The following is a 20548-nucleotide window of genomic DNA, read 5'->3' on the forward strand; positions in this document are numbered from 1 at the left end:
TGAGTTAATTATTTTTTATTGGAAAACAAATATACAACTTGGAATGGATTTGAGGCAAGTTGTGCCATAAGCGGATTCTTTTTAAAATAAGTGGCTGAACAAAAGTTTTTAAAAGCATAGTAACTATAGAAGAAAATGTCTTCTGGTACATGACCAGGAGTACAAAAAATAGTGTACGAGTACCTGGATAATACACCCGTTTTGCAATAGTGCAAACTTTTTAAAGTTCCATATTGTTGACTGTCCATAGTCCACAGAGTTAAGACTACATTTCAACAACATGCTAAATTTCCTAAAATAACTAATTTCAACAGGCATAACCTAGATGATCCCTCATTTAACCAACACCATCTAACTTTAGAAGTGTGGAAGGGCTTAAATATCCAGAGTAAGCCACATGCAAACATTTGTTACTTTGATCATTTTCCCAAAATATCAGGATGACAGATAAAGGGGAAAACATGGAGGAATGAGTTTGTTACTATACATGCATCTCTCTCAACAGAAGGGGAAAACCTTTTACAGATAAGTTACAAACAGAGAAAAAGGCAAATAAACAATTTGTACAAGAAATTTAACACATTCTGTGCAGTGTCTTCACTTTGCTGTCATCATTTGTACAAACTCTGTAAAAGAAAAAAAGATGATGTCATTCAAGTATCTGTGTAAATAGTAAAAAAAAAAAAACAGGCAATCTGCCATTTTAGCCAATAAATTTATGCCATTTAGCTACCATCTTGTTTTCTGTAAATTTGTGCAGTGCTTCTCACCATTTATGGATTTCAAGAGTAGGTTCACTAAGCTATTATTCCTAAATAATTTTTAATCATGTTTCATTCGTTTAATTAGTAGTAATTCTTTCTAATACACAAAGAATTCATACAAAAAGCAACATCAGTTGTTCACCAATATTGTGATCAGCTGTTTCTTAAGGTACCTAACTAAAATACTGAGCCTTGTTATGTCCAAAATTTTGGTTACTCAATGCTTTATCTTTTAAGTGTCACATTAAAATACATTTTCCAGATACAATTGTCAAGGTTTCTATTTAAGTAATTTAAAAAACTGCAACATTACAAATGTTTTACAAAGTATTATTAGATAGACCACCTTCATGTTGTGCTCTAGTTTTTACAGATCCATAACCAATTTATCAAAAACTGCTACATAATGAACATTTTTTCTTAAGCAAAGGCCTAAATACAGTTTAGCCCCTCAGTATAAAACCTATAATTTACCTCAAACGTCTTTGTTCAAGCATAATTGAAAGCAGGGAAAGAAACCAACCTCTTTAATAGTGCTAAATAACTGGCTGTCAGAATCCTTGCTGATATACTGCAAGCCCTACTGGCATATCTTCTGTCTCACATCAAATAAAAACTAATACTTTTGATCAGATCTACGTTTTAATGTTATTTCTGGCCAGATAAACATGCACTTCAATATTTATAACATAAAGTATTTTTGAAAGATTATAGCAAGTAATTAAGAACCAAATAGTACTTTTCTATTTTTAGTTCCAGTTAAAACTTTACATTGTCACTTTGCAGATATATTTGACACTAAGACATGATTTACTCCAACTATTATTGTTGCAGAGAATCCCTGTTTCTAAAGAGAAAATAAAATGATGCCAATCTTCTGATATCACATTGGGGGCATGGGAATACTTACATCTTTATTTGATTAGCCAGATGCTAGAAAAAGACTACTTATCTGATTGCCAATTAATTTATTGCCACTTTGAAATTATGTGTTATGAGAAAAAGTTAGATTAGTTGGATTCTAACAGTGCGATTCCTTTGCATTATCTCTCCATTTTTAATGCAAGCTCTCAAAAGGAGAAACTGCACATTGCAAATACTTTTACTGGGTTTTTCAGAGTGCCAAATGCAAAAAAAAAAAAAAAGCAGCACATCCTCTAGCCATCAGAAAAGAAAGCTTTTTTTACTGCTTTTAAGCAGAAGCCATTTTATCACTTCTTTGGCCTTAATTATGCAGGTGTGTTAAGGCCAGTGGTTTGATTGTTTGCTAACAGATTCAAGACAACTTATGTTACTAAAAACAATGTATAACTTTTACCTTCATAGTTTACTTGACCATCACCATCGATATCTGCTTCTCTAATCATCTCATCAACTTCTTCATCTGTTAGCTTCTCTCCGAGATTTGTCATCACATGGCGAAGTTCTGCAGCACTAATATAACCGTTACCATCCTGGAAAACATTTGGTAGTCACTTTAATTATATTACATTGTTTTAAACTCATATTTTAACAATTACTTAATCAGAAATAACTTGCTTCTACTGCAAAGAAAAGTTGAGGAAGTTAAGACAATTATACAGTTAATTATTGTTCCATTCTTTTTGAACTCTTATATATGCATACCTGGGAAAGCTCTGTTTTTAGACTGTATTACAGACCAAACTATTTACTGACATTATTTGACATTAGTTACATACTTTAACTGGGTTGGCAGGAATGAAAAAAGTGCACTATTATTGGTAGCACCAACTCTTCTAAAATTTTATAGAACAGATTGTCTGCAAGTTAAGAAAGCTTGCATTAAAAGTGAAATGTAATTCCCTGAAAACAATATGTCATTGCTCACTGGCATTAGTACAGAATTTGTTCTTATCAAAGTGAAAATTTCCCTTGGTTTAAGGCACACAGTACCTTGAAAACTTATCAAAATATCTGGAATACCTTATCAAATACACGGAATGCTTCTCTAATTTCTTCCTCACTGTCTGTGTCCTTCATTTTTCTTGCCATCATTGTCAAAAATTCTGGGAAGTCAATTGTGCCATTACCTGGAAAATAATTTATATATTAATAAAATTCCTTTCAATTATATCCAGGTGTTAATGGTGATTAAATTTTAACTACTGAATTGTTTTAAATAAAATTTACCATCAGCATCTACTTCATTGATCATGTCCTGTAATTCTGCTTCTGTGGGATTCTGACCAAGTGACCTCATCACTGTCCCCAATTCTTTTGTTGTTATTGTGCCATCTCCATCTTTGTCAAATAGTGAAAAGGCTTCCTTGAATTCTGTAACACAAAAGAGGAAACCATATACATATATGCTTTCAATAGGATATTGAGTGCCTGATATTTTCAAATTTTATGTAATTAATTTCCATAACAAAACTTTGAGATGAGTCAACTAACCAACTTTTTTAAATTAGTGAACCTTGGCTAAACTTGATAACATAAACAGGACTAAACCAGGTTAGTATGCAAACAAAAACCACCACACAACATCAAATTGAAATTAAATACAACAAAATAATCAAGAAGACATTATTTTTGTACTCTTGCCAAGAAAGCTATATGGCTAAGACCACGAAACCATTGTTAAGATGAATGTGACTAAGAATTACATTATAATTTTTCCCCACCTTTTCTCCAAGTTTCAGGAAAAGAAAAGGGATAAAAAAAACCCATGTACCAGTTCCAAAGGAAGATACTTTTCTTTTGGAAATGTGAAGCCCCTTTATTACCATCAGATAAAAAATCCTTCTATCATTTGATGCTCAGAAAGCTACTTCCACAATGGAGATTAGTATATCACTTCTCTTTCTTTTGAAGTTCCCAGATACCGTTTATACTATTATTTAACCTCTCATGTTCCCTACCTTTGGACCTTCTTGTTTTGGGGCTCTGAAAAAAAAATCTGATGCCAAAATAGCATCTATTGTAGAGTCACCTATGTGTGAGCTAAGCAGGTATATAAACTTGTTTAATATTATTTAATAAATAAATCTTCTAAATCTCATAGCACTCACTACAAAAAAGTTAAACCTTTTTTTAAAGAAAATGGTAGTACTTACATCAGTGATTCTCAAAGTTAGCATATTTTAAGTATCTTGGCCAACTCCCAAAAATCGCCCATCAGCATGGCTGGCGGGAGAATTTTGAATGCTGAAGTCCAGAAAACTTAAAAAGTTGCCAAAGCTGAGGAACACTGATTTATTTTAATAAAGTTTCAGCTTACTTCAAAGAAATTTTCATCATGGAAAATGGAAGCAACAAAATAAGATATTCTACAATTATTTACGGTCTTTTAGTCATTGAATTCTTGAATCAATTCAAACTTCAACCACCAGTTTTACAGGATTTTGTTTTCTCCATCCCGGCTATTCCTTTTAAGGTAAGTTTTTAAATTCTGACTTAGGAAATCTCTTTTGAATAACCACATTTTTTCCCATGCAAAGTATTGTGATTACTGTTCAAGTCTTTTACAACATTTCTATAGCTTAGTAATTGGACGAACATGTTTTACTATTAATCCAATTAATATACCTCTTATTGGATCAATTACACTTAAGCCTTATTTAGCTTTAGAACGTATTATAATACCTAGCCAAAATAAGTAAAGTGAACTATTGCCTAATTGGTTTTAAGTTATCACTAATACCAGTAGGAAACCAATTTGCTTGCTATACTATGTTATCAGGGAAAAACAATATATAACCAAAATTGATTTTTGTAGTTAAATTTACCTTTATATAGGATCATCCTGTCCTGAATGTGAAATTTACTTCCTTGATTATCACTGATCCACACATTCCCATTATTTTTATATTTCCAAACACTAGTTAATTTATCATGGCATGGAGGCTTAAACTCTTTGTATTTGATGTTTGAAGTATTTTAATTCTCTCTCCAGAACATAAAATGTCTCCATTTTTAATAGGAATCATATAAAACTATTATCACTTATGCAGGGATAGCCCGTTTCAATATTTAAAACTACAGAATGTACCATTTGATTAAACCAAGGACAGAAGCTATAGGACCAGCATGTCAAACTCAAGATCCAGGGACTTGATCCAGCCTGCAGAGTGCTTAGATCTGGCCCGTGAGGCCGCCTTGGAAACATTGAAGGACTGGCCCCCAGTACCTCTGCCAGCGAAAATGGAGCTTGGGAGAGCCGCAGATGGCCCTCCCAAATCCGTTTTCACTGGCAGAGGTTGCAGGAGGCAAAAACAGAGCTCAGGAGCCCATTTTCACTGGCAGAGCGCTTGGGCCACCCCTGACACGAGTGACATTGAGCTGGCCATGCCCACACTGAAAAAAATGACTTATGATGCTTTTTTACAATCGGTACAACCTTTGCAGCATCCCTATGGTCACGTGATCAAAACTTGGGTATTTGGTAATTGACAAGTATTTATGACCCATGAAGTGTCAAAGGATTATCTGATCACCTATTGCAACATTCTGACAAAGAAAGTCAATGGGGATGCCAGATTCACTTAACAACCATATTACTAACAACTGCAGTAATTAATTTAACATCTGTGGCAAGAAAGTTCATAAAAATGGGGTAAAACTCACTTAACTGTCTTGCTTAGTAATGGAAATTTTGGCTCAACTGTGATTGTTAAGTCAAGAACTTGCCTAATATCCCTGTAAAGTGAACAGTGGGAATGTGAAACGTGCTCTAGAGGTTCAAAAAGAAACATAAGGACCTCTAGATATACGCAATCAACAGATGTGAAAGTTTGTTAGTGTTTTATCTAGTAGTAGCTCAGTCTGGATAGCACAAAGCCCAGGAAAAAGAGATTCAAAACTTTCAAAGAGACTTTCTTTGGAAGAATTCACTAATAAAAAAGGACTGGGTTACTAAGACTTTATACTTTTATCTTCTTAATTGTTGCTTTAAAACATTTACCTAATGGTTGCTTCTTCAATTATGTCATACAGTATATAGCTTGATAAGAAACTGGTTAACCATCAAGAAATAGGGTCAATACATATGGAATGATTGCACATAGAATACAAAACTGAAAGTAGTTTTGAAAGTATTCGTATGAAATGAATAAATAAGATTCAAATTGCAAAACAAATATATGAAGAGTAAAGGTGTTGAGAGGAAAGGATGGTTAGAGATGTGTCCTCTAAAAGAGGAGAAAAATTTAAAGTTAAAGTAGAAAGCTAACTATCAGCATAGGAGACCAAAAATGGAAAAGCAGAAACATAACCAACAGGATTAGAATAAATTAGATCTGTGTTTATTTTTTCCCCTATATATCACACCTTTCATTACTTTGGCTTTCTATTCCTTTTTGGCTGAGAATGCTATAATTTCTTATTCCCATTTGGGTATAGATAATAGTTATCAGCAATTACTCCTACTAAGTAAGTAAGTGTGTGTGAGCGCTTGTGTGTGTATCACAGGCTATCTTCAAATACGTTGGACTGTGCCTCTTTCTTGAGACAAAAAAACAGAGCCTTGCTTAGGGGACTGGAACTTTTACCAGCTAATCTTTCATTATTGCCTATGAATTAAGAAGATATCAGAATAAGACCTTCCTAAGATGTACCAACAAAAATTATGGGTTTCTGAAAAGACTAGTAGAAAAGTTATATTGCTATGGGAGAAATTTCTAATACTAGAATTTCTAATTCTAGGCAGGATGTCAAATGTGAATATACATACTGTAAACCTCAGATCTTGATTAACTTTTTATGCCAAGTTATTTTCCCAGTTCAGAGCTATTCTGGAATAAGAAAGTAGGCACATTTCATCTGGAGAGAGAAACTAGCATAATAGCAGTTTCACTCAGCATCTTCACTTTTTAAATATGCAATTGAGTACAGTTTCAATGAATCTAGGTTAATAGTATACACAATTTTAATAAGTCTATCATTAGATTTGAATTATCTTGGGATATTTGTAATGTTTTAAGATTTAAATTATTTTAACATATGATAATTTATTGATTTTAATGCCTTAACTCTAGTTATGATTTAGCTATCCATCAAATAAATAAATTACTTTCCATATTGAAGTGAATACATTTCTGTCAGCCCACCTACCGTATTTTTCGGAGTATAAGATGCCCCTTTTCCCTAAAAAAAAGGCTGAAAATCTGGGTGCATCTTATACACTGAATACAACATTTTTGCCTCCCAAAACCCCGCCCCTTCTCCAGAATGGCCGGGCATAGCTTGTAGGAGGCTTTCAGAGAGCTCCTGGGGGCTGGGGAAGGCAGAAATGGGGAAAAAATAGCCCTTTTTTTGCTCAAATTCCCCCCCCCGGCAACACTCTAAGCTTCCTAATGCCCTTTTTTGACAAAAAAACAAGCCCGTTTTTGCAAAAAACTGGCTGTTTTTTGCTCATTTTTTGCCCTCCTACCCCCCCAGGAACACTCCACAAGCCTCCTAAGGGCTATTCATGCCCTTTTTTTGAAAAATGGGACTGTTTTCGGGAGGTTTGCAGAGTGCAAAAACTTATTTGCCTCTTCAAAACCTTGATGCGTCTTATACTCTGAAAAAAAAAGGTAAATCAGATAGAAAATACAACTAGACCAATTAAATCTACTAAATTAAGGCTACATTACAAGAATCTTGAAATCTGACACTTTTAACCATTTGATCAATTAAGGCAGATCCTTCCTAATTTTCTTTCTTTAATGCTAATTCCATTTCAGCTACATTAGAGCACCAAAGTAACTGCTTAATTGTATTTCAATAGATTTTTATCTCTTCAGTATAACAAACATTCTAACAGAATATATAATATGCTTTGAAATGACACTATTCTGTTTTATTATTTTAGCAATTCCTTTAAAATGTTAAACTAAGGAACAAATGTAAGATGAGGTGTAAATATAGAATTACATATAACTGTGATCCATAAATATATTTCTGGATCAACCTTCTGAGATTTGCAAGCAGGAAGTGGATCTTATTTTTGCTATTCCTCTTCTCTCTCAAGTAGCAAACATCCATATTAAAATTTGCTTAGGGAGAGTACTTTTATGGTCACTGTGAGCAAACTGAGTAAGAATATATAGAAATGGCATTTGCAAATACCACTTTTTTCCTCAAGGAATATAACCCAAATATACACATCCAAACACACTTTTACATATCTATTTAACTGAAAGTTACAAAGAATATATGCTCCTTCAGAAATTCTGTGTAAGGAGTGCAGGCATATACTAATATAAAGAAGTGATATAATTCATGCAGTTCAAACTTTAGGCATGTAGGTAATGCAATATTCTTATTTCAAGTTTAAGAATTTCCTGTAGTTAAATTATAGCTATCTTTAGAATTATAAACATAGTAGTTGAAGTTGCCAGTTATGAATAAAAAGAATTCAATTAGCAGACAAAATATTCAAATTCAAGCATTATTCCTTTTTTGAAATCCATTGAAATTGCACATTAACACCATAAGTAATATAAATTTGGCATCTCACCTGCGATCTGCTCTTCTGTCAGTTGATCAGCCTAGAATATGTAAACATAATGATGTTAATATATCTTGGCAAACTAGTTTTATATTTACTACTCTTACTTTTTTTTGCAGAATATACAAAAGGCTCTATATTCAGGCTTATAATTCTGAAAACAAAGCAAACACTCTAAGAGGGAATGAAAAGATAAAGGAACTTTGAGAATACAGAGCCAGAATCAAACTATAAATATACATTTAAATGTAGCTATATTTCATCTGTACTGTTCCTTGAAAGGAGGGAATAGGCAATGCGCATCTTGCATAGTGCTCTACATCTTTTTCAGCGCAATATTGAAAAACAAATGCAGACCACTGAAGAGTACTGTAGTACTATTTTCTGCTGATTTGGTTGCTAAATAAGACAAGTAAATGTCTTAGGAAGGCTTCACCATGACAAAAAGCCGCAGCTTCAAGCCACAAAGACAGGCCAACACCTTTGACATAGGTCTTCTAATTACTGCAAAAAATAAATAAATAAATAAATAAATAAATCCAAATGGCTCCAGTCAAATAATGGCTATAGCTGAATTCCTTATATAGAGAAAAGAAAACAAGTTCTATAGAGCCAGCAGTCCTCAGATCAACAGTAAGGAGAGACTTACCAAGTACCTCTATTACCTCTTCTATTAAATAGTAGCTTTAAATTACAAAAGCAGATTCACTGGGTATTAATCTAACTTCATTCTATTCATGTCAGTGGACTCTAAACCAGTGGCCCCAACCTTTGAGCACCAGGGACCGGTTCCATGGAGAGGTTTTTCCACGGACTGGAGGGGGTGTGGTTTTGCATACTGCCTCCATCCCGCGGATGGGGCTTCACTTGTTTGCGCAGCCTGGTTTCTGGCATGCCACAGAATGGTGCCGGTCCAGGGTTTGGGGACCCCTGCTCTTAACAGAGCCACTCAGATTTTCAGATTACACAATTTGGCAAAATACATATGAGCTGTAATAAAGTTATAAGAAATCAGAAAAAAAATGATTTTGCAACTAGTCAATATGTGAAATAATGAGAAATTGGTCACTTTCACTATCTATGGACAAGCAAATAAGCAAGCTGGTTAAATAAGGTAACTTTAATTATAAGATAGCACTCTACTGCATACTAGAAAAGTTTAACACTCAATTGTACAATTTTGCATAAACACCTGTAATTGTGTTTGGAAAATGTACTGGACACTTTGCCAAAATATGTTAATTTGCACCTATGCAACAGGATGCTAACAATACTTATGATACTATAATGTAGAGGAGATTTACCTCATAGAAAATACAGAATATAGCATATATAATACTAAACCTCAGCATATAACAATTCAGGAAATCTGCTCTTATAAAGAACAATGAAATTGCCTATGAAATGCTCTCTCCTCAAGTAAAATGGTTTGGGACAGTTTCCTCAAGCATGAAACATTAGCCCAATACATATTGAATTTTAAACAACCCTAACCCTAACCCTTCTGATTCAACTATGTAACTTTACCTTAACATCTTTAGAGACTATCAACTCACATATATATTGCCTAAACTTTTCAGTATACTAAAATAAAACCCTGCAGCAAATTTGACAGCTCAAGCTAAAAAAAAATCTAAACAGTCAGTTGGGAGCTTGTTTGTGAAACTAATGGTTGACAAACGTGTCTGGCTGTTAATTTTTCTCTATAAACAGTTCAGTATATTTGAATCCTACTTAAAATGACCTCAACATGCCTAATATACAAGACATGCATTACATCTCATTTCACTGTATCATACAAGGACTGAAATGTTGATTCCCAATGTTCTCTAATGGGCAAATCAATATGGAAAATTTGAAACATTAAGGCCTGAAAAAGCAAGTAGAAAATGGCTGTTAGGATTCTCAGAATGTTCTCTGCATTGCATAGAGACGAAAAATAATAAGTGAGGCTGGAACATCAATGAAATGTGATTGTTTTAATCACATATACTTGAACCGAAGATCAATCTTATCTTTTTTGCAAACTTCAACTGAAGTTGAGGAAATTTAATTTACCTGTTCATTCTGTCTTGATAATACAGAACAAAGGTATCTCTTAAAACTCCAATATTTTGACTCTTCCAACAAATAAGGATTTATAGAATCTGAACAGGTTTCACTTTATTAAGACTTTAGAAAAAGATTTTATGAGTTACAGGATATGCAGAGCAAAAGAAACTACAGAAATCAGAACTAGGAAGGGGAAAAGATGCAGTAACTTTCTTCATGAATTAAAAGCATTGTACCACTATACTGAGTCCAACACTTTTATCATGCTTCTAAATAAAGCTGTTTTTATATTATTGTATTTATATTGTATCCACAACTTATTTTTATTTTGTTTAATCTCAATTATTATGATTAAACAGTAAATTAATAGTCACATCCTTTTGGATTTAATGCTTAGGTATTCTAGTGACAAAATAGAAACAGCTTTTTCAAATCTTGAAGCACTATATATAGCTGACTACATTGGTCATTTTGTCCATGCCCTAGTACAGCTCAGGTTGGAGCTGAAATTATGCTAAGTTAGGCAATTGGATATATTTCTGAAGTTTTCAATTACAATGCCCATAAATACACAATTATGCTGCATATTAAAGGCTTTAAAAACTGCAATATAAATAATTGTTTATTAAGTAAAGTTATACAAAGATTGCGAAAAGGGCTCTTCCCCAAAACAAGTAACAGCATTTTCTAGAAAGCTCAAACACTTTAAGGATTTTATAAGATACTTTCCACATACATGTGCCCACACTGCAACTATGTCAGAAGTACCAGTAGAAACTCTGAACAAGGATGAATGCAGACTCACTTAAGTTGGAGAAGCCTCTAAAACAGCTATTCAGAAGCTTCGGAAAGATGCAGCTGCTGCAAACCTTCAAAACGTTTTCTATAGCCATGTCAGACATCAAACTATCCATTTACCCATACTTATTGAATTATGGGGGGCAGACAAGCAAAGGAACTTATGTTAGTAAGTAAAACAGCTGGAGAAAAAAATCTTAAACGCTGTACAGTATCATCACCACTATCACCTCACTTAACATAGGTTTAGTAGGGCATCTCCTGAAGGCCCATACCATAAAATTACTACTTGATATCCAGCTGGGGCTGTCAATTGATAGAACCATATTCTGCAGTAGAAGATTTTTACATCCCTAACCACCTGCAAATGTATTCTATGAGTTGGAAGACTCTTCCCTTCCAAGGAGATTTGAGGGCACAACAATTAAAGAAAAATAAAATCCTGTTGTGTAATTTAAAATATGCTGTTCTTCATTTCTACAATTGGTGCCTTCAAAGAAACTTAATCTAATTAAAGCAACTACAACTCGTCAATGGTCAGGAATTAAAACTTGTTTCCCTTCCCTTAACAAATTCTCATCTACCAGTTCTCAAATTCTAGAAAACAGAAAATTCTAGATCCACAATTAGAATTGAGTCTATTCTTTGACTCTTTTGTCACCCTTTTCATTTAAAAAAAATGATTATAATAGAGCAAATAGGAGGAAGAAGGGATATTAGATATATTTACTACCTTGAGTTCCTCCTAAAAGTAAATGTGGGATAAAAATAAAACTTTATTAATTAAAACTAAGATGTCTAAAAGCAGTATGTAAGCATAACACAACTGCATGGTATCAGATATTATAGGCAATATAAAATGTTTAACTGAAAAATATGCATTGACAGTGGGTTGGTTCTTCAACAGTTGTATAATTGCTATTACAAGGACTGGGCACATGAAAAATAAAACAAATAGTAAAACTGATGTTAGATAAATGACCCATCTATTCAAAAATAGCTCTATCAATATATAACAAGCAAAAACTGCTTTAACAGACATTAGAAGTGAATTATTCAGCTATTGCTATCAATTACTCAAATCTGCCCTTTACATTTTGTACTTCATTCTTCCTTGCTGGAAAGAATCACTTATGACCTTCTACAGAGGCATAACTGCACTATGGCCTACAGATAAATGTTCATGACAAATTCTAGATTCCCAGGTGAAACTGTTGAGATCTTGATTTCTCCCTAGAACACAAAGCAAGAATCTGAAATTTTATCCAAAAAATCCACAAGGCTGAGCAACAGAAATAATTCTATAATAGAAAACATTCAAGAAATTTCAGCAATTCTAAAAAGGTCAAAAAAGGCTAAAGCCTCTTAAATTCAAAGTCCCACGGGGAAAGCACATATCTTGCAGCTCTCAGGGAAAATGAAATAAAGCCTCCCTGTAATATAATTTTATGCTTTCAAAAAATACTCACATCTATGATAAAATGTATGTATATAATAAAAATATATATTATATAAAATATATATTATATAAAATATCTCTACTTAGTGAATAATTCTAACTTGAATGCACATAGATTATTCACTCCATTTTAAGAATTCTTCAATATGGAGTCTTCAATTGGTCATTTAACTCATATTTAAATTAAGATACAAAGTGTCACAAATATGGAATCATTACAGAAAGGCTTTAATAGTTCTAATCTCTAGAAATAAACCCTGCTACAGATAAGGAAGTTAAATTCCTACATGTTAGCATAACATTTTTTTAGCCTATGTGATCTGGTAGCTAGGATTTTTCCAAATTCCAGCCAAATATTTATATTCCAAGCTTTGCTTTAAAGCAATCTACCAAAGATTATGGAGGCCATTCTGAAGAGCTGTTATCATTGAGGTCATGTAGCTAAAGTAGAAATCTGTATATAGGTTACTTGCACAGTAACTTTGCAAGTTGCTTAGAAAATCATCTGCATTCCTGAGATTCTTTTGTTCTTCATACTCCATTATTTCAGTGAAAAAAATTATACAGTACAAAGATTTACATTCAGAAAACAAAAGATAGTTTAAATTCATAAATATTTATAACAGTCAACTTGAAATGTTCTGCAGGGTAACAGAAAATGAAGTGATTGGCTCTGTCTAGCTGCTGAGGATGTAGAAATTAGAATCCTCTGATACTGATGTTAAGAACATCTAAATTTATCCTGTGCTCTGAGGTTCTATACTTTTTATGGCCACTGAGAAGTTTGTTGTCCTGGATAAACTTTCATTCAGCTTTAGTATTAAAACAAATCATTTATTCATTAAGCAAAAAGAAAAAAATCAGTCATCTCAACTATTTCCACTCAAGAAGAGAAAATTCACTTTGAAAGGTGGAGTTAGCACAGAATCCACATTTATTTCAACATCCAGAACTCAAGATTTAGCAGTAGAGCTTTCTTGCTCAATTCCCAGTCTTCTCAAATTTCAAGCATTTCTTTACAGGTATGAAACTATATTACCGGTTAAACATATTACTTGTTAAAATATAGAAAGTACAATCAAATCTTTTTGGAATGGAAGGTACAGTAAAATAGCAGCTTAGCATTGTGATTTTAAGGGTATTCCTTAGATTACCATATTTTCTTTCCTGATGAAGTGTCTATATCCAAATCATACAACTTTCTAATGATTATTTCTCCTCATACTTAACATTCCTCAAAATTCCCTAATATGGCTTCACTTATGTTAACCTAGGAACCTCAGAGCATTAATGCACCCTTAACTCAACATCCTATCCCAAAAAGTCTGCACAGAAATGTTACAAGATTTTTTCCCCAGTTTTTACTGAGATTCCTATTTTAGCTTCTTGCAATTCCTTCAGTAGGAAGAAAACACTCTCTCTACACACACACAAATATTCCAATGTAGCTCCACGCTTTAACCCATTAGATTTTTTTTCCCATGGCGCGCGACAGCACCTTTTACGTTAAATGAACCTTACTTTTCAGGGAAAGCAGAAACTTTGCAACTCTTTAAAAAAAAGCAAAGCGGTTTAAACTTCAGGTGTGATTTTTGCAAAGCCGATCCCCGCTTACTTTCTCCCAAACATTCTCTGCGAACAGAAACTGCTCCCGATTTCCACCCTGCGCCACCAAAAAAAAAAAAAACCCCAAGCCGGGGCGCCGTCACATTTCTGATAACTCCCGCCTCCCACCCGCGACGCCTCAAACGTTGCACGAGCAGCAGCGACAACTCGGTTGCTACAGCAACTGAATTTTACCCGCCCTCCCCGCTTCCTACCGCAAACGGTGTTCTCAGGACACCCCCTTCCTTAAACGAATCTAACAAGGAAAGAGTTACCACAGACCTTCTGTTCCTTCCCCCACACACACACTCTCCGCTCCCAGCATGGCGCCGAGAAAAGCAGCCGGCGTCCGTTTGAATTCTTTAGTCGACGTTGACACGAGCGCGCGAGAAAGTCGGACTTCAGCGCGCTCTTTCTCAACTGGTCTCAATGTATCGGCTGTCCTTCCATAGGATCGACATCCCCCTCCCAACACACATGATGCCTACCCGGGTCCCCGCATCGCCCCACTAGTTTTAAAAAGTGACATTTTAAAGCAATCCATTCCTGGTTCTGCTGGTAACTACCGCGATCACGCCAAATCGCCCCACTTCCCCCCCCCAAACCGATCCTCGCCCTCCCTAGCCACTTGCTAACCATTGTGGCCTGGCGGCGATTACTGCAGGCTAAGGATCACGATTGGTGCCGCCTTGTTCGGCACAGAAGACAGGAGTGCGCGCCGTCTGCTGCCTCTTCAGCTCCTAAAACCCAAACGCCTCGGCGATTCACCTCACACTGAACGAAGCACGCCTGCCGGCAGCGCCTCATAAACCACTTCACTGCTTTCTGAAATCCATCCGCGCCTTCTCCTCCCCCCCCCCTGACACCATAGCGAAAATGAAAAGCGCGCAATAAAGGAGATCCGGTTCCGCAACTAGCGTATCAACCGTCGCTCCCGCTATGTATTCCGTTCCTTCTCCACGAATTTTATTTTTTTTGCCTCCGACACACAAATAGGTTCCTTTCCCTAAAGATGAAAAAGGGAATGGTAAAAAGTAGCTCTCTTAAAGTAAAATTGTCGAGTAGGGTTTGTTTGTTTGTTTATTTATTTATTTATTAACGAGGGATTTTTTTAGCGCGGCGAAAGAAGATGGACGAAGGAAAACGTGTGAGTGAGTGAACAACGAACAGGCTCCTCTGATTGGTGGCTTCGTACCTGCAATGCGTCACTCGGGCATGCACAGTCTGGCTCGGGAGCCGTGCGCCCTCTATTGAGGAGTCCGTGAGGACGCGGGCGCGGGGGCGGGTGGGAGTGTTAACTGGTAGGCGGTTGGGGCCGCCTTTGAGTCTTGGGGAAAACCGGCGCTGGCGCAGTACGCGCACCGCGACTGGAGGGCTTCTCGCGGTGAATGGAAAGTTCTCGGGCCGAAGCCTTGGCTAAGGGAAGAGAGGAGTGAGCTTTCCTGGGGAAGGAGGAAAGGGGATTTGCTGGATGGAAGATTGTGAGTGGCAATAAAGGGTTGGAGGGCAACATGCGAAGCAGACCAGTTTCCGAGCCTCAATTGTTTTGAGGATCGGGCTGGAGGTGGAGCCGAAATGCGTAGTGCGCCGTATCGTCCTGCGCTCGCCAATGTTGCAAAAGCTGTGCAACCTGAAACACGCTTTCAGGGGAGAATCCAGCCCTATAAGTTTAATGGGATTTACTCAACATGCAGAGCCAGCCGCTCCTGCACCACTCTAGGCGGCTAACAATGCAACCAATATCCAACGGGGCTTCCTTTTTAATAACCCAACAACTGTGTCAACCCAACCGCCCAAATGTAGGTTACAGGCAAGCCTTGGGTGGAAAATAAAGTTCGGAAGAGGCGAATAGATTTGCCGAGGACTTAGGTCGTCGGAACGAATGCCGGTCGTCTCCGTTCTTGGGAAGGATCATAGGGGGTGGAGGACCCCATTAGAAATGACCGAATGGAGGTACAAAAGAAGACCTTGACGGGGAGCCACAAGATTTTAATTAATAGAAAACAAGGGCGTTCTCCTGTCACTGCAACTCGGCTCTCCCTTAAAAAGGGGGGGAGGGTTGGTCAGAAGGGTTTCGGTGGAGACCACATACTCTTCTCCCCTGTCCATTTCATGTCAAAAGTTTGGATACACGTACCTGCTGTTACTGCAGTATGTAGCAGACGTGTGCGATGTGGGAAATGTGGTGGCTCACGTGCTTTTGTGCAATGCGAAGAGACAGAGGGAGCAAGTTGGATGCAGTAGTGATAGTAAAATATCGCCTAAACTGCCAATTGTTTTCTAGTGGAAAACAAGGCTGAAAAGAGAGGGCAAAGGCTGAGGAGAATCAAGAAGATTATCTGGGATTTCCTATAGGAAGGGAAAACAATGAATAATCTGTTCAAAAGACTTAAAAGAATTTTACACATTCTTTCCCTGGCATACAAACTTGAATATTAGCTTCAGAGGCAGTTTGTAAAGTAGGTGTTGGCCAGTCTTTCTTTAAATATGATTAATTCAATGTAGAGATTGTAAGGGTAATAGAGAGGTGAAGGGACTGAATGTTGTATGGTGTATGCATCTTTAGTAGTATGTGAACAAGAGTTGAGTATATATTGATTGTCAGCTGAATCGATATTGTCTCTACTTGGGAATCATGGCTGGTGAAAGTTGTCTTTTGAAATCATCAGATGTTGCAGCCAATAAAGAGTGGGGTATATCTGTTTTTAGATTTTATATACATATATAAAGAGCCTTGTAATTTGTTGGGTTAAAACAGTGAAGGGTAAATAGAAATGTTGAAATCAGGATTAATTTGCAGACAACTGAATAGATTTGATTCCCTGGCTCCATCAATACTGTTTTTTGTCAATGTCCTATTAACATGTTAGATCATTGCCTCTTTGGAGCCAGTGAAATTTTGGCTATGTGTTATAGATAGCACAAAATGGCTGCAGTGGAAGAGCTGCTCCATTCACAAATACTGGGACTGAAATCAAAGGACATTTTCTGGAGTGTAAACACATGAAGTAATATAATCAAAATTTAAGTATAAAGCTGATATGGAAATCTGAGGCCCAATTTATTAAGATACTCCTGGTCTTACTTTTAACTCTGTACCACAGAAAACAAATGAGCCTTGTGGTCCTAGACCTCAGTATAGTGCTGGCCTGAGCTCCTGGTGCCAAATCATACAACATAACAGAATACCTCTGTCCAGAAGGCATATGGCATGATAATTCTAAGGAACGTACAATCTCAAGAAGGAAGAGAATATATCAATAGAAAAAATGTCAAGTATACCAAAATAAACCAGTTAATATAGAATAACATCATGCAGAAGCATTTGATTTAAACAATTATTTTTAATTTTTAGAAAGATTTTGGAGCCCTTAGGGAACCCAGAGTTATTCTTGGAAATAAAAATGGTTTTGAAATTGTGCACTTCATTTTCAACATGACAGCATCCCAATTAAAAATAATGTCTTTAAAAATCCAAATAAAAGAAGGAAATAAGCATACTGTGTACTAAAGGTAGTGTAACCACTGCAATGCCCATTGATGTCATGCTGAAGACTTAAAGGTTTAATTGCAAATTCATTAGAAATTATATTAAAATATATATATTGTTATGATCCAGAGGAACAAATGTGCTTTTTAAAGGATGAGGGAGATCTAAACAATCAGCAAGTTTTGCTGAATCGTTAATTCTTCATTATGGAAAAAATTCTATATACTATACCATTTACATTTCAAATAGATGCACATCTAGCATGCTATTAAGTTTAGCTACAGAGTTTAGCTATTACGGTAGCTACACAAATATTTGTGTGGCACATGTTTAAAAATCATAAAATAATGATAGATAAGGATTTTCTATTTTGAATTTCTGAAAAATTTCTAAACGTTAGGCATTTTAAATAATATGTTTTCTAATGAAGCATTCATAAGTGATTAAAAGAACAGGGTATTCTACCATGAATTGTATGCCTCATAATTTATGTTATGTATTAAATCAGCCTCATTTCATAATTTAATGAATATTGCATATTTTAAATGTGCTTTGAAGTGCATCATGACAAAAAAGGCAGAACAATTGTAAACAAAAATTGTAGATAAATATCTTACATATTTGTACATCTTTATGTTTTTAACTATTTAAATCTTACAAATTTTAAGAGTCCCAAGTACTCAAAACATACAGTAAACCTCCATAATTGAGGTAGGCTTGAATCAGAGTTTCCACATCTGACACTTTAACCATTATACCATACTTGCTCTCAGAATGCAAAATAAATGTACAAATAACAGTAGTGGTGTCATGAAGGTCCATCTGGCCTGGAAAGAATTGGTCTATTCTAAAAAATAATAAATCTCCCTGAGATAGCATTCAGTTTAGTTTACTTTCAACACACTCTGCTCCTTTTTAATCAAAATTGTTCCCCAATTTTTTTGTTTTGAAATATGTTCTTTTTACATATAAATGATCGCAGAGCAATAAAAGTACCTTGTGGGTCTACCTTCATGTTACTGCATTCTTGCAGAAATGGCATTTCTATTCGCAACATATCCACAAATTAAATTGCTGCAGAGTTGTATTCAAGGTAAGTACATTATTAAATATCAGTCGCTTAGTTGGATTTCTGCTATGTGTAAATGCATAGCTTGACAACTTCTATCTCTAGAAAGTAACGCCGATATCTAAACAAGAAGCTTTTCAGATAAACATAGCATAATCACAGTTAACTGTAAGCAGATGCAAAGAAAAAGGTTTCTGTTCTTTAATATTTCCACCAGATTTGGGATGCAAAACTCTTGATAGCCTGTGGTTGGCAGCAAAATCAAGGAAATTTAACTCCTTGAGGCCATCTAATAGATATGTAGAAGGATAGCTTGCCTGACCCCTTTGTCTCCTTGAAAAGCCACCAGCATCAGTCCCTGTATGTATGGCAGTATTGTTAAACCTCAGCAAGTTTTAAGATGTGTGGACTTCAGCTCCCAGAATTTCCCAGATAGCATGCTGGCTGGGGAATTCTGGATGTTGACACACATCTTAAAATTGCTGCAACAGAGAAACACTGCACTATGGTATTTCCTCAGCCCCAGGAATTGCCAATAAACGATCCCTTCTCCTGGAAGCATAACTTATGCAATCAGAAAAGCAACCTATCAAAGAAATTATAAAAAGGATCAAACAGAATCCCAAATTAAATACCAACTCGGATCCAACCTAGAAAGAGAAAAATAAATGAACATCCCTGGATTTCCCTCTTACCAAATCAATAAACAAAGCAAGAATACAACTGAAAGCTATCGCCAAAATTGAAGACTTACACTGCAAATGGAAGAGCAATATCTGCCACCTTTCTCAAAATACTATAAAGGCTTATGGGTTATGCGAACACACAGACAGTGCCAACAATATTTCATATGCCAGTATGGGGATTTGTGTGTACCAATTGGATTTGCAACCCATCAAGGAACTAGGAAAATAAAAAAAAAATATTTATCAGACTGTTATAAGTATCCATAAGGTGTGGTCTAGGATTTTTTAAATTCCAGAAGCACCGTAGTCAGTGGTTCTCCAACTTCCCATACAAATCCAGGTTTATTTTTGAACTTGAGGCAAAAACAAAACCACCACTTTCCTGCTTTTCTGACAAATAAAATCAATAAATTAATTCCAGACAATTTACAAGTTGTGACACCACAAATTTGCTGCAGGAACCAGACAACCTGCCTTTCATTATATGCACAGAGTGCTAAGTTGTTCTCTCTCTCTAAATAATATATTGCCTCATATATATCATGTAACTCAATAAGAAAATCTAAAAGGGGAAAAAAAGAAAAAAGGTGCAAAGAACTGGCTTCTGGTATTCTTTACAGCAGTTACCAATACAATTATAAATTTATCTCTTACTCTAAGGACTAGGCTGTCCTTTAGTAAATGATTGCCTGGTTCACACTGTGACTAATGCAGAGCAAATCAGTGCTACATTCCCTTAAATATATTCTCCACACTGAAAAGTTGAGAACTAAAAAAAAAACCCTAGAAATGCATTTCTGGAAAATTGAACATGAATGTACTGCTGAATCAAGTAGTAAGAAGATTGCCCATAATTCTTATTTAGAACCCAAGAAATACCATAGAATTTGCTAATGGAATCCTGCCTCTGTAGCTTGCCTGTTACGGTAGCTGAATTATCTCTGAGTGGTGGGGGTTAGGAGTGGATAGGCAAAGGTTCATTAAGCAAATCTTTGACTCCAGTAAACAGACAAATTTAATATTCTTTTTAAAGTGCTGGGTCTTGTATTCGTTGGCAGACATGGATTTTCAAGCCCTACTCTTGTACATTGTCAATATATTATTATTTTTTCTTTTTACCTTGTTCTCTTTTTTCCCATTTTTATAAAAACAAAACACCGCTGCTAAGATAA

General features: G+C 35.6%; 1 protein-coding gene across 1 annotated transcript; it reads right to left on the reverse strand.

Moving 5' to 3' along the window:
* CALM2 (calmodulin 2) lies at positions 1-14930 on the reverse strand. Its single transcript, XM_032215658.1, has 6 exons — positions 14768-14930; positions 8227-8257; positions 2916-3059; positions 2709-2815; positions 2083-2218; positions 1-626 (listed from the first exon to the last, which is right to left on the reverse strand). Exons 1-6 carry the CDS (start codon positions 14768-14770, stop codon positions 598-600), a joined length of 450 nt encoding a protein of 149 aa, XP_032071549.1. The 5' UTR covers positions 14771-14930; the 3' UTR covers positions 1-597.
* Between the last annotated feature and the right edge of the window lie 5618 nt (positions 14931-20548).

The sequence above is a fragment of the Thamnophis elegans genome, chromosome 4, assembly GCF_009769535.1.
Source record: "Thamnophis elegans isolate rThaEle1 chromosome 4, rThaEle1.pri, whole genome shotgun sequence".
Classification (NCBI taxonomy): domain Eukaryota; kingdom Metazoa; phylum Chordata; class Lepidosauria; order Squamata; family Colubridae; genus Thamnophis; species Thamnophis elegans.

Coding starts and splice junctions, on each gene's coding strand:
- CALM2 (XM_032215658.1), bottom strand. Junction 3,060..8,226: donor GACAGAAGAGCAGATCGCAG/GTGAGATGCCAA, acceptor TTTGTGTTACAG/AATTCAAGGAAGCCTTTTCA. Junction 2,816..2,915: donor CAATGAAGTAGATGCTGATG/GTAAATTTTATT, acceptor ATTATTTTCCAG/GTAATGGCACAATTGACTTC.